Source organism: Aspergillus costaricaensis, assembly GCF_003184835.1.
Source record: "Aspergillus costaricaensis CBS 115574 unplaced genomic scaffold BO79scaffold_9, whole genome shotgun sequence".
In the NCBI taxonomy this organism is placed as follows: Eukaryota; Fungi; Ascomycota; class Eurotiomycetes; order Eurotiales; family Aspergillaceae; genus Aspergillus; species Aspergillus costaricensis.
The window spans coordinates 340,818-355,384 of record NW_020291809.1 but is presented as its reverse complement, the minus strand read 5'-3'; the positions used below and the strand labels follow the sequence as shown (position 1 = coordinate 355,384).

Below are 14,567 nucleotides of genomic sequence, written 5' to 3'. Positions count from 1 at the left end.
CTTCCACAAGCTATAGCTGGATGGCCAATGCCTTACTATCGTGCCTTGACATGCATTTGTCGCCATTCTCGTTGCTGCTATCTTCTAATGTTGGCATGTAATATCCCTAATAGACGAATAATCGATTAGAGGGATACTATACCTTATGCCAGCCCACCTTTGGCTTTATGTCCTCTTTGTAATATTGCGCGAAATGAGGGTAAGGCGCAACGAGGCCACTAACGCAAAAAAGTAACGTGATCAACCCCGCCACAGCGCCAATTTGTCTCAGCTCCCTCTGTCTTCACGTCCGTTCTTCCCGCATAATAACCTCCCAGAATCATAATGGCTCACGACATTATTGATCCGAGGGGTATTTGGAGGCGCGCATATGAGCTTCTGAAGCAGGAAAATGAAGCTTTGGTGAATGAGTACGAGGAAAAGATCCTGTTAGCCAAGGACCAGCTCAAGTTGAACGGTTTGCTTCTCGATACCTGTTGCTGACAACACTTTCTTTGTATATGCTAATCCCATGTTTCTAGGAAAGAACAAAGTCTCACCTGGAATCAACCCCGATGAACTGCATGGAATGTTGAGCCTCACAAATGAGATGATCAGACAAGAGGAACACAAGCAAGCATGGAATCAGAGTGTTATGACAGGGGTTCAAATTGTCACATCAATGAAAGATATTGTTGCCCAGGCAATAAAAAACTCTCCGGAGGCGTCGTTGGCATGGGCGGGGTTGTGCCTCATTCTGCCGGTAAGCCCCAAGTTTGTCCTCACTTTATCTACCTGAACAGAGGAATCATCCATACGCCATCTCTTTTTAGCTGATTGATACAGGTTTTCCTAAACCCCGTCTAACAAAGGAGTGAAAACGTGGAGGGACTATCCAAAGTGATTCGTCGAATTTCGTATTATCCTTCTTATGCCGTCTGGTTGATGAGTCACCGCTGCCCTGGTTCCGACGAAGCGTGGAATGTTCTTGAGGGTCAGATTGTTCTGCTATACAAGTTGCTAATCCAGTACATTGCAAAGTCTGTTTGTCAGTATTACTATGTCGACTCGGCGACAAAGAAATTGAAACAACTGCTGAAAGATACCTTGAAATGGGACTCATGGACTACGATGATAGAAGATATGCAGACGCTGGAATCGGAAATCCAGGGGAAGGCGAAAGACCTTAATCTCATTGCCTCGCGCAATCTCCTCCAGACACTGAACGATTCCTCTCAGCAGCAACTAAAACTGAACAATTCTATGCAGCACTATCTCAGAGAGATCAGAGATGCTCTTACACTAACACTCCCAGGCCCAGGCTGTCAGTTCAGCGGACTCAGGGAAATTTACACACAACGTGACCCCTTAGTGCCCTTCGTCCGAGACAAGGAGGGTTTTGTAAGCCGGGAGGCATGTTTTCAGCAAATCAATGAAGGATTCGAGCAGTCAACTCGCATAGCGTTATGTGGTCTTGGTGGGGCGGGGTAAGTCACAATTGGGACCGCAGCAGCAGTTAGAGTTGACTTCGGATCTCTACTACAGCAAGAGTCGGATTGCTCTGGAGTATATCTACCAGATGCATGAGCAGGATCCGGACTTGTGCAGCTTTTGGGTGTATGCGGCAAGTAAATCAAGTCTCCAGAGTTCGTACGAGACCATTCGTCGTGAAATACCACCTGAATATATCCGTACCTTGCAATCCAATTTCCGCACAGGAGCGGAAGGCAATGTGGACACCGAGAGTGAGACTATTTCACTCGTCACCCAATGGCTACGGTCGGATCATATTTCCCGATGGCTCCTAGTTGTCGATAATGCCGACGATCTCACTTTCGTCGATGCAACGCACCCGGAAGAGTCTCATCTCATGAATTTGATCCCAAGCGCGAGTAACGGAAAAGTGCTAATTACCTCTCGCAATGGAAGAGTTGCCGAGGAGCTCGTTGGGTTCGCAAATCGCGTTGTGAAAGTTGACCGGATGACGATGACTGAAGCCATGGGCTTATTCCGCAGCATGTTACCGGACGACCCATCTTCGAAAGCCGATATCGAGGAATTGGCGGAAGTACTCATGTGTCTTCCACTGGCAATCAAACAAGCATGCGCGTATATTAGGGCAACGTATACGACTGTAAGCGAGTACTTACTCCTGTTTATGGCTAATGAAATGAACCAAAAGATCCTCCTGGAGGAAAACTTCGGGGATAATACTAGGCGAACTGATGTGCCAAATGCGGTCATTTTCACCTGGCAAATGTCGTTCGAAAAGATAAAACAGCAGGTACCGGTTACTGATGCCAGTGAAATCTTGGCATTCATGGCCATGGTCAGTCGAGAGGAAATTCCAATGTCTATCCTGACCTGTAGGTGGAGAAAAGGAGGGATTGCATTGCAAAGGGACATTGGAACGTTGCTGAGTTACTCCCTTATTACCTCGACCTCTCAGAGAAACAACCATTTCAGCATACACCGCTTGGTTCAGCTTACTGTCCGCGCCTGGCTCGAAAAAAGAGGCGAGCTGGAATATTTCCAAGCTGCAGCTTTGGAAGTTATCCATGGCTTATTCCGGGAAGCATTCTCCCAAGAAGATTGGCCACAATGCCGCTTGCTATATCGACATGCTCAAACCGTCTGCCATTATGAGTATGGGGAGAAAAGGTACCAGGAAATGAAGAAAGAATTGTTCGAGGACATATACTACTACAGCCACCCTGGTCCAGCTCAAATGGACCCTTTCCAAGATTTAGAAGGGAGAGTACCCCCAGAGCTCTCGAGTTCCCAGTCATCCATCATCGAGTCCCATGAATTTCATCAATGGATGCGCGGCGAGGAGAGGGGCTTACTGATTTTGGGACCCCCTGGGGGAGGCAAAACAAGCGTGTGGTGAGTTGAAATTGCCGGAACCCCACTATATGACGAGCAGCTAAGATAGCGAATAGCATTTCCCTCATTGGCGGTTACTTCCCACAGAATACTAATTCCCAGGTTCTGCATTTCCTTTTCACACATGAGATGAGGGAAGATAACAACGTAGCCACTTCGGTGCTGCTTGAGCTTCTGGGCCAACTATGTCGAGCATACGCCGAAGGAAGTAGGATCCCTGACTATGTCCGAGATATATCACGGCGTAAAGACAGCCTTCCAGAGATCCTTAATATTGACGAACTCGTCTCGGTCTTGGCTTCTGTTGCCGACGATCTGAAAAGGGAGACAATTGTGGTTTTAGACGGGATTGACGAGATCTATCCCACGGATGACTTCGATGATGTTGTCAGGTTAATCAATTGCTTGCTTGATCATCAACGGTTCCGTGTTCTCGCCAGTTCAAGGAAAGCACCCTTTATAACGGAAGAGCAAATTCTTCAACGAATGCGAACTGTCGAACTACCGGGAGAGACAGATGATTATGTGCGAATTTTCATTATGGAAAAACTCTTCTCTTTCACTGTGAGCAACTCTCCTCTGATAAGCCAGGAACAAATGGCTGTGCTATTAGATCTTCTTGATAAAAGATGGAATAACTTGTAAGTGACTTTTCTGATTTCATTAATCAATGACCAAATACGTAGCCAATACGAAGCTAAGAAATACCAGCCCTACTGTATTTGGGTGGACCACAGTCATCCCACATATGATCCAGCAATTAGGATTCCATCAGATAATCAACATCATTGAAAGTACCCCCGATGGCTCGATATTGTCGCTGTATGACGCTGTTTTTGCGTCAATGCCGAATGGCCAGCGAATGTACGTTGAGCGAATATTCTGTTGGCTGACATATTCCCTTCGCCCGATAACCTCTGGTGAGCTGCTGGAAGCCATCAACTCGGACCTCAATACCAATTTCGATGAATCGGACCTGATGGCCATGTGTCACCCACTCGCAACTCTTACCGTTGTTGGCGAGGAACGGGTGGTAAGCTTCACCCATATATCCGTCAAAAGGCATGTCCTGAAAGCGCACGCTTCGCTTCCCACAGGTGATGCTGATGCGCACTGGATAATTCTATCGTGTTGCCTTCGATATCTCCTTCTACATGGGCCAAAAGTGGGGAAACACGAAATAGTAAGCGAGCGGCGGTTTGAGCTCCTCTTTTACGCCGCCAAATACTGGCCGAAGCATTGGCAAGCATGTATATCGCCCTCTGTAACTGCAAAGGAAACGGACATGCCTGAGGAAGTCCGGGGATGTATGCGGCAACTATTCGATCCGACCTCAACTCAGGCGTTTCTTGGTTGGCTTCGTCTCTTCGATCCGTTGAACCCAGACAGGGGCTACCAGTTGAAGAGGCCATTGGAGGACTTTCCACCCCAAGCCACCTACATCGCAGAGTTAAGTCTGCCTGTAGAGATACTAGTTTCGATTCCCCACAAAACAGTGGCGACAGCCCAGCCAGTCGTGCCCACTTAGCGACGTAAGGGGTGGAAGGAGAAAGCGAGGGCCTTTTGGGCTAGGAGGCATTACCTTACTGATTTGAGCTAGCGATGATGACTGTTCTGTGATTATAGTTAGTTGGTCTTTCTCGGGAATCAAGTAATCATCATGACGATATAGTGCTTTTGACTGGATAGAAAAAGGTATTCCTTTTCTCTGGGCAACTCGATTGAGTACAGTGATGCCCCCTCTCCAATTTATGTGCTATATTAATAGTATCTATATCATATGTTTAAGCTGTACATTTACAAAAGTTTTGGGGTTTTTTATTAATCGGTGAACGGACGAGATACTGGTCAACACCACGTTTCGAAGATGTTACTGACCGTGACCGAAAAGCCCCCAGTGTATTGAGTGAGAAAACTGGTCAGGGTAGATACCATGCCAATGAATGGTTCTTGGTATCATTTTTCTGAATGCATGCATTGAATGTGTGCCCATCAACTGACTTGAGAGCGTCGCGACTACGGATCACTCGCGAGAGGGCTTTGGAGACCATAAGGTATTTGCTCCTAAACTATAGTTAGGCCCCCAGGTAAAAAGCACACGTCGCCAGCTATCAGCTGGATGCCCTTTGCCCCGCTTCTGTGTTTTGTCCTGTGCGGCTTGACTAGCTTCTTGCCATCAACTCCTCTCTGGCATGCTGCACGGAATCAGCTGAAAAATTGAACATCCCGAAATATGGCTTGTATTATGTAAAATATCAGGCCAGCTCCCATCCGACCTGCAAGCCGGACCTGTATCAGCCGTCCGGATTTTCATCTAGCTGGATGACCCAGAGAAAGCCGGTAGCACAAGCTTCTGTTTACCTGGCCTTGGAAGTTGAGACGGGTTATTATAACTATCTACGGCACCCACACAGCCGCGGGACCAGCACTCTAACGGCTAATGTTTTTCGTCAAGTAGACTTCTCATCCGGTTTCTACCTATGGTTGCTTCTTCCCGCAGGGCCTATCACGGTGAAAATGCTGTGGAGTTGTACACGCAGTATGCAGGCAAAGGCACCATAGCTCGGCCACCATACATGCTTGTCAGCCTGACTTTGGTCATCCGCCATTGGCGCTTCCGTTGTAGAAAGTGGTCCCCGATTCTAAGATAAGGCGGGTTGTCCTGGATGAGCAACTCTCACAGTGGTAGATTTTTTTGGTGGCTAGGAAGGGGTCGTGCCGCAACAGGTCTCCCCAACTCACCACTACAAGTTACCAACTACTAGCCCGAAGGATGTCAAACTACGAAAATGGAAACCATGCTGTTCATAGCCCAGGCAGAACTACGCCATAATCACGAACTAGTCGTTGGCCACTTCAATGGTGGACAATGATAACGAGATAGCAAAGAACTCCTCAAGCGTACTACTCTGGGATCCCCCAACCGGGCTCCACGATACATCTGCCAACGCCTCATACCTTCAACGCAATTTCCTGATTGCCGACCTTAGCACAATTTGCTAGCAACTTTATCTCGTCGCCAAGCAAGATGACCCGCACATCTTCCCCGCTACGAATTCGGAGAGCTGCGACTCACGCGACTGAATTTCTGGGGCCGCGTTTTATTGTTAAACTTCATTACCAGAAAGTGAAAGGACATTATGCCCCTAGTTTGTTAGTGTTCGGAGCCATCTTCTTGTTACTTAGTGCCCTCCAGTTAGTCATTCTCGTCCAGGCATTTTCCGACTCAAGCAGTGCGAGTCCGTGGTGGACCTTTGCGGCGGTGTCTAGAAAATTCTCAATTTTTACGCCTGTTTTTGTGGCAGGCGTGGCGGCTTCTTTAGTTAGTATGGTCTTGGTACTAGCTGGAAGGGAGCTTATCTGTGCTTTGAATGATCTTGTGAGGAAGGCTTGGTATGGAAGAAAGAAAGGCGACAGGCTGGATATTAATGGGAGCTGCTAAGTTGGGGACAAAACCCACCACAATAGAATTTGAAACACCCATGAATGTATTTCTGACATCTCCAGTGGGAATGAAACTCTTCCGGGTAATTATTAGATTTATATATACATCTATGCATCGCTGCTCAACCCAAAACATGAAAATGTGGCATATTGACATATCTTCAACATGCCATCTCGTATAGGCGTTCCCCATCTATCACAACATGACGCCGTTCAAAGCCCCTTATGGCTTCGCAAGCTGCTCCTTACGGAAGAACAACAAGAACCCAGCACTAAAATCAAACAATCGTCAGCAAGTTTCACCAGAGTAATACGATTCCAGGTGAACATACCAAATAACCAACTGACAAAACAACCCGACCCAAAACCACGCATTAGCCACGGCACTCACCCCAAACGTCGGATCAGGGGATATAGGCCCCGGGCCCAGTTTATTCGGCCCAAAGCCTCTCGCCGCGATTGTAGCAATGGAACCCAACACCTGAGAACAAATCAGAGTGAAGAGCATATGCGTCCGCGTTAGCGTTTGGAGCAAAATTATGCCGAATCCCAGACCCTGGATGCTATCCAGAACGCCTAGCCAAAGCCAGAGACTGCGCGATGCGAGTGCTCCCCCGACGTATCCGCCGGATACCCATGGTAAGAAGTATCCGATTCCGGAAATTCCCCACCAGATTTGGGCCCAGCGGGGGGCTCCGAGCCCGCAGGCTATTAGGGGTAATGACCAGCTGTGCGCTTTGAGGTATCTGCTGACGATGAAGAGGAAGCCGACCCAGACAAAGCCAAAGAAGAGGATGCAGAGGAGGCCCACTTGCCAGGCTTCGGCGTGTGTGGAGGACCAGAGGACTGGGGGATTGGTTAGTTGGGTTGTCGTCATTTGAATGGGGAGGGAAAGAAGATGGAAACGGAGACCGGGGAAAGTGGTAAATGTTAGGAGTGGGCTAGGGCAGGGAACGTACAACTCCAATTCCGGCCGTAAGGGGCACTAAGGAAGAAATTCTGCAGGATGACAAAAACGAAGTTCCAAAGCACAATCTTTCGACGAAAGACTGCTTTGTAGAATGAGGCGATCTTGCCCGGGGCCTGGTGGTAATAATTGGGCAATCCGCGGAAGAGGAGGAATCCGATAACAGTCACGACTAGAGCAATGGGGTAGCAAATGGCACTAGTTGACGAAGTTAGCAGATGCCATATGAAATAGCTCATATAGAACAAGAGAGATGGGACGTACGTCATCTTCCAAGAGCCAGCCACTCCACTCGTTGTGGTTGAAACGCCCTCACTAGAGGCAGTGCTCATGGATGATCCCCAATACCAAAGGGCAATCACATATGCTTGTTGCAAACCTTGAACAATGCAAGCCCGGAAGATCCAAACCTCCATGGGAGCACCACCTTCGTCGCCGAAGTTCAATGCGAAAAACAGAGAGCCACTAGCAGATGCGACCGCATACGCGCCGCTCCCGATATTCTGGATCCAGCCCCGGTTGAAAGAATTGTCGACCCAATGGGCGGAACCTATAAGAATGAATGCGATGCCGTAGAATAACCACGGGAGGGACAGACAAACGACGGACTTGAAATAGCGATAGATCAACCACCAGCAAATAGATGCAATAAGGTAGGTCGTTGCAATTCCGTATAGTTTGACTGCAGTTTCACCGACCTGGCCGGTCAAGAGCGTGATTTGGTAGGAATTGGCAGCGAGGATCTGGCCTAGTGCCAGGAAAATGGAGTATACCGACCAGTTACCAATGCGGATCTGCATCCAAAGCCTGATACCAGCAGGGGGGCTGTAATCCTTGCCGAGCAGGAACTCATCATCAACTTCCGATCCATGTGTATGGGAGCTCTCGGCGTTGAAACTGGACCCATCTTCCCTTGAAACAACGGAAACAGATCCCTGCTTATCACGGAAGACTGAGGGAGCTGGTGACTTTAACCGACCCAACTTGGCGTCATGGAATCGTTCAAACCACTCCTTCTCACTCTTGATCAAGAATTCCTCGATACAATAGTCTGTTTCAGAATTGCTACCCTTAAGGTTCTGCAACTTTTGCTCGAAGACGTTGTAATACTCGCCTGTGCTGTCCGTGAAAAACGGATCCACCTTTTGCAAGCGGAAGTCCTTCTTCTGTCCCACCACCATATCGACAGAAAGCAATGATGCCGTACTCATCCGGTTGCTAACATCCCTGAGACCAGCCGGGGGCAACAGGCTTTGATCAGGCATTTGTGGCGAGCCTGGTGTTCCAGGTACAGCCAGGGCTTGGCTATCGCGGGAGAAGTGAGAGCTGGTTATGGCCGTAGACCCCGGTCGCTGAGCAGCTTGCATGCGACGTGCTGCTTCCAACTCCGCAGAGGTAGGAACATATTCATTGTCTGGGAAATCATCACCCTCGACATCGGTAGCCACGTCTTCGGGATGTTCCTCCGTCACGGATAACTCATCATGGGAAGAGTGAGACCGTGCAGCACGAGGCCTATGACCCGGGCCAGAACGAACACCAAGGGAGAGTTTGCGTTGTAGACCAGAGACTGGTCTCTCTGTAGGATCAGACAGGGCAGCGAAGTCGCTGAGTCGGTTAAGGTTGGTGTAGCTGCCCTCCCGGGAATGAAGCATGGGTGTCTGCGTGCCCGATGAAGGCCAGAAAGCGCTCGACGGCCTAGATGACACGCTGTTGCCCTGGAAGGCGCCCGTGTTAGGGGTCCGAGGGCGTCCGTGCCCTTTAGCTGTCTTGGTATGGACCTGGATGGATGTCGTTTGGAGGATTTCCAAGTCCTCCACCCATTGCGCGACGGGGAATCGTTGCTTCGCTGAACGAGCCCGCATTTTTGCACGAGTCGACTGCTTCGATTCCAACGCGGCATCAATCGCTTGTCTGAACTGATCCAGAAGATGATATGTAGAGGTTGATTCGACGTTATACCACCATCCAGGCATTTGTCCCAGTCCACCAACGCGGGCACCCACGCCTAATGCACCCTTTCTACCGAATTCTACCGCCACAAGGCCGAACGGTTCATCTCGGGAGGGAATCAAAGCGAACTCTGCCCCTGAGAATATGTACGGCGGAAGGGCAGTGAACTCAGGGCGTGAAAAGACTCGACCAGGATAGAGTTTCATCATCTGATCGAGCTTGAGCGCAGCGAACTTTCCGTATAGATCAATAACAGGGCCGACGCAGATCAATTGGACCTTCGGATTGGCTTCAATAACTGAAGGCATGATATCTGCAATGAGGTCGACACCTTTTTGCATGGACCAACGGCCAACGAAAACGAACAGCTCAGCGTCAGGGTCCTGGTTGAGACCCGCCCATTCCTGCGCCTGCAGTTTAAGCGCACCACGACCTGCCTCATAATCCGGATCGACGGCCACTTCGCCCCGTTGAACTGCCATGGCTTGCTCCTTGCTCCATTCTCCCAAGTCCGAGGGGTCAGGATTGGGAAGGTTGCCGACTTTTTGCAATCCCCAAAAGATGGGGTACCGGGCGTAGGAGCGCTTGCCGTACTTTTTGGACACGCCGACCGCGCCAAAGCCACGCTGGTGGATGCGCAGATAGCTGGCTCCAGCATGCAAGAGGTTGAATACCTCACCAAATTGCACATACTGCTTCATAACATCCGCACTGAGGTTGAAAACTGACTGTACCTCTTCACGTTCGGTAGCTGTTCGGACAGGCCAAAGACCCTGGAATTCTGCGTTGTGTAGGGAGAGGCAGACGGGTATAGTTTCTGGGAGCAAGTAAAGGGGCGCCAAAGAGCCATGGTAGTCGTTGATATGGTACAGATCAACAGGGAAGCGCTTGCATACAGCTGCAATACACTGATTCCATGCTGAATAATAGACCGCACTTTCCAGATCGTCCATGCGCGCGGGATACGGGTTTGATTTCGTTTGTTGGCGGAAGACCGGAGCATCGAGGAGGATATAGGTGATATTGTTTAGGTAATGATATTGCACTTGCACCTCATATTCCGTGCCCATAAGTGTTACCAGAATTGACTCAGCTGGGGTGTCAACAGGGTACTCGACATCTCCCACACAGGGGACCACCCAAATGAGATCCTGGTGGCTAAGGGTCTTGCCCATCAACTGGGCCATCACTCCAAGACCTCCAATTTTGATCTTTATCGCCCAGTCTTCGATATCGTACTCCATGGTGGCGATCAAGACCATGCGACGCTTCCCAGCGGCTGCAGCAGCGCTAAAAGGAGTGGCAGTTTGGAGCAAGCCTGATTTATTGGCCAGTCGCATTATGGGGTTGAGACGGTTATACTCCCCACCTGGAGCTTTCTTTTCGAACCTTCGGCGCAGGGCAATTGCGAAGCCAGACTTCTGGTCCACACCGACCTGGTTGAACTTGACTTTGTAGAAGGACTTCATGAAGACCCAGAAACACGCCGCAGCTGAAAGAGGAGGCACGATCCAGAATAGCACATACATCGCAATCTGCGTCGCTTGATGTCCTACCGGTACCAGTTGGAACTTCTGAGTGGCATCGTCGATGATCAGCTTCCAGGAGATGTATGGCGAAGGCGGATGCGATGTAATATTGATCACAGTTTCGGAGAGGGACGATGGAGGCATCCGGTCAAGGACGGAGTCGTTATCAGCATCGCCCATCACCCATCCTTCGTCCGGCGAACCATCCGGGTTCATCCCCCAGATGCTGACCTGCCCGATTGCTGGCCACTCATAAGTGAAATGGTACTTCCACAGCCCATCCTCTGGATCCAGGTGTATCTCGCTCTCCAACCCAGCATCGTAGCCGTATTCATTGTAGGGACCTTCCCAGAAGATGTGGGGAAAGCGTCGAGGCCCCTTCTTCCAATCTGTATCACCTTCCTGCACGTAATCACTGCTACCCGTCCATTTGCTCCAATATTCAGCGCGGACGTGGTACCCGTCCCAAGCTTGCTTGCTCGTGCCGGACCATGATAACTCCGTTATGGTAGTGTTTCCACCTGTGTAATCCATCCAGTCTGAATAAGAGGAGCCCCAGTTCGTGGAGTACCGCCACTTGTCTGCACCAGCAGCATGATGTTGGATGTAAAGCGAGCCATTTTCGTATTTGTGAAGCAGGCTGGTGGAGTAATTGGCGGTCGTATATATCATAGGATTATCAATTTGACCCACCCGCAGAAGAAAATGATCAACAGAATCGGTGGTTTCGTTCTTGTAGGTATTAGTGGCGTTGTTCACGGTTATGCGATGAATACCATTGTACACGCCAGTCAAGTTCCCCTGCCATACCCAGGCGCTCGGGATAAAACCAGACCAGTCGCTGCCGGTCTCGTTGAGTGTAGCGGTCTTGCAACTGACACTGTCTGTGTCTATTGTTGGAGTTTTCCCGGCCTCAGTAGAAGAGTTGACATAGATGGAACTCGTCACCGAATCACAGTTCATGGCCTCGGAGAAGTAGATCTTGATTTGTACCGATTCATCCTCATTCGGTGCGACAGTGGATCGCACAGGAGCATCGTGCCCGGGAGACAAAGAGGTGATCATAGGCCGAGGCTTGGTAAACTTGGCACGTGGGACATAGGCGCGGAACTCGTAAGCCTTCATCGTCATGTTGGAAAGACAACCGTTATAGGCCGTAGATCCATTGAGGCCAAGCTTTTGCGGACTGCTGCTCAACTCATGTTCATCGAAGGGGTAGAAAAGATTCTTGACCCAGGTGCCGGTGTCGAAAGGGGAGATCAATGCGCTGTCATTGTCACTGCAATCGAATGTGTAGTCGATTGTCCGATTAGTGTTATGATACACCAACCAGACCGGCTGGTTGTTGCCGGTTCCCAAGTCCTGGAAGTCAGAGCTGATGCCACGGTAAACTGACCAGAGACCGGTTTCAGTGGCGGTTCCATTGGATCCTGGGTAGTATACATATTCAGTATGGTTGGACAGTTTGGTGACATTGAAGCCGTCGTTGAGCACGGGGAAGTCGATGCGCATCTGGTACATATGTTTTATGATGTTGCGAGCTGGGTGGGAGGGATCCCGATGATCATACGTTACCGTGATATCCTCGCACGCGTGACGACCCCTTGTAATAGGCCAGTCATAGAAAGTTGAGGAGTCCAGAGAAAAGCATCCATGCATGTGCCAGGCAACGGCCGGCGACATGGACTGACGTCCAAAAATATAATTTGACGCAGTGGCATCAAGGACATAGAATGCCTGTTCCTCTCCCCACAGCAGTAGAGGAATCCCTGGCAGAAGCAAGGTAGTCACAAATTGGCCAAGCAGCTGGCGTTCGGTTCCCTTCTCCAGCGTTGGCCAGCGGAAGACATCTTGATTGGTGACACCATACATGTGTCGGGGATCGAAGTCACCTGCATCTATGGTCAGTGTTCTTATTCTTTTTATACCCTGGGACCCGTGGCAATAAATTACCGGTATTAGGGTTGAGGAAATCGTTCGAGACCAACATCTCATTCCAGGCATTGATGAAATCCACCGAGACATCGTATCCGGCGGACAAACTGCCATCCATGCCTAGGAAACGCTCGAGGTTGCGATAGATCGAATAATGAAATGCGGCGCCATCGATGGCATTCATGCCCTCCTCTCGCAAGAAGTATTGCGGCTCCGAGGTATTCGTGAGATTCATGGCAGCCTCAATCGAGGATGGATATTGATCCGGTTGCCGACCGCGCCCTAAATAGACTGATCCGAAGGTGTCTCCACCAGTAATCTCTCCAGCTATGAAGAAATTCTCCTTTCCTACTGCCCGGGCGCATTCGCGATAAGCAGCTGACATATCACCCAAAGCATCAACGGTAGCCTGCGTGGCTTTATCGTAGCGGAAACCATCGATGTCAAGCTGGTATATCACCAGACACGAATGGCGAATCAGTCTGTCTCGGACTGACGGGTGCCACTCACGCAGGCGGTCCTGCACGGATGCAAACTTGGCCAATTCTCGTTCCCAGTCAGGAAACACTCCGAAGGCCTCGACATCACCGTATTGATCGAAATCACTGTCGTAGCAGCCAACCAGGGAGTCGGTGACCGTCTTCTGGACGGGATAACCATTTTCATACCAAAATCGGGGATAATCGCAGGTCTCGTTATAAGTGTTACCAAAATCGAAGTCCACGTATCGCCGAGCGGTCTTCCATTCGACTTTGTGCTCATCCACTGTAAAAGGTGCCGAGGTATTTAAGTAACCCTCGAATCCGATCAAATCTCCCATCCTATGGAAGCCTCGTTAGATGCAATTCTTAGAGCTGTGATTGCCCATCGCATGGGAATTAGCAATGGGGGACAGTAGGAGCACATACGTCGCAAGCGTGTTGTCGAAAATAACGTACATGCCACGATTGTGAATCTCGGTGATTGCATGTCGCCATTGTGCCAGATTTCCGTAATGTCCGTCGAGCAGAGTTGTGTCCAGTGCCGAATAGCCATCATATCCCCAGGGTTGGTTCATGAGAACTGTGCCAGCCAGATAAATTCCCTAGAACCCGAACTGATCAGCAAACCGACCTCAGGTGCCCGATTTCCGACAATCGGATTCCGTTCCCTTGACCGACCTTGATGCCCATTCCCTGCAAATAATCAAGCGTATCGATAAGACCAGCTACATCTCCGCCATGACGCATCTGTGTTGACCAAATATCGTGTTCCCATACTGAGTTATTGTAATTATCGTTCGTCGGATCTCCGTTCACAAAGCGATCAAGCATCAGGGTGTAAAACGGAAATCGCCAGTTATCCGGAGATGGAAAATAGTCCCCGGTGTGGTTCGGCCATTGTCCCCAATAATCTGCAGGATTTGTCGCAGTTTTGTTTTGGTTCAGATTGTAATCTGCGAGTGATGCATTGTAGGGCCAAGCGACAGCCTGCCATGCCGTGGAGGCAAGGACGAGGCCAGCGAGCACACGCTTCATGTTGTGTTGAAGCGCAACAGGCCTCTTCTCGCAGTTCAATCACAAAAGGTGAAGCTTTTCTACGAGCCAGTCATAAGTACACACTTTCGAAAGGCTTACAAAATTCGAGGCAGAAAACGAGAGACAAAAATAGGGGTGCCTTGTTTCTGCACAAGCAAAGCTAGACAAGGACCAAGAGTGGCGACCGAGTGGTCCGGAACGAATGGCGTGTAGAGGTGAAAACGAGTGAAGAAGCAGAATGCAAACGAAGGATGAACAATTGGGCGGATGAAGTCTGCAGTTGCGAAAGGTTGGGAATAAAAACGACGGAAAGAAATTAAAGTAAGACAAGTCAGAGGAAACGAAGAAGCCAAATAT

General features: G+C 49.7%; 2 protein-coding genes across 2 annotated transcripts; one reads left to right on the top strand and one right to left on the bottom strand.

Moving 5' to 3' along the window:
• The first annotated feature begins 313 nt into the window (after positions 1-313).
• BO79DRAFT_236504 (uncharacterized protein) lies at positions 314-4,466 on the top strand. The gene is made up of 9 exons (XM_025684590.1): positions 314-457; positions 522-742; positions 868-973; positions 1,198-1,303; positions 1,352-1,392; positions 1,442-1,466; positions 1,525-2,865; positions 2,922-3,506; positions 3,577-4,466. The coding sequence occupies exons 1-9, from the start codon at positions 325-327 to the stop codon at positions 4,391-4,393; spliced, it is 3,375 nt and encodes a 1,124-aa protein (XP_025541649.1). The 5' UTR covers positions 314-324; the 3' UTR covers positions 4,394-4,466.
• Positions 4,467-6,425: 1,959 nt separating this feature from the next.
• On the bottom strand, positions 6,426-14,504 carry BO79DRAFT_244234 (alpha-1,3-glucan synthase Ags1). The gene is made up of 7 exons (XM_025685352.1): positions 13,854-14,504; positions 13,602-13,777; positions 12,712-13,514; positions 7,541-12,650; positions 7,269-7,474; positions 6,642-7,155; positions 6,426-6,581 (listed from the first exon to the last, which is right to left on the bottom strand). The coding sequence occupies exons 1-7, from the start codon at positions 14,208-14,210 to the stop codon at positions 6,533-6,535; spliced, it is 7,215 nt and encodes a 2,404-aa protein (XP_025541648.1). The 5' UTR covers positions 14,211-14,504; the 3' UTR covers positions 6,426-6,532.
• Positions 14,505-14,567: the final 63 nt, after the last annotated feature.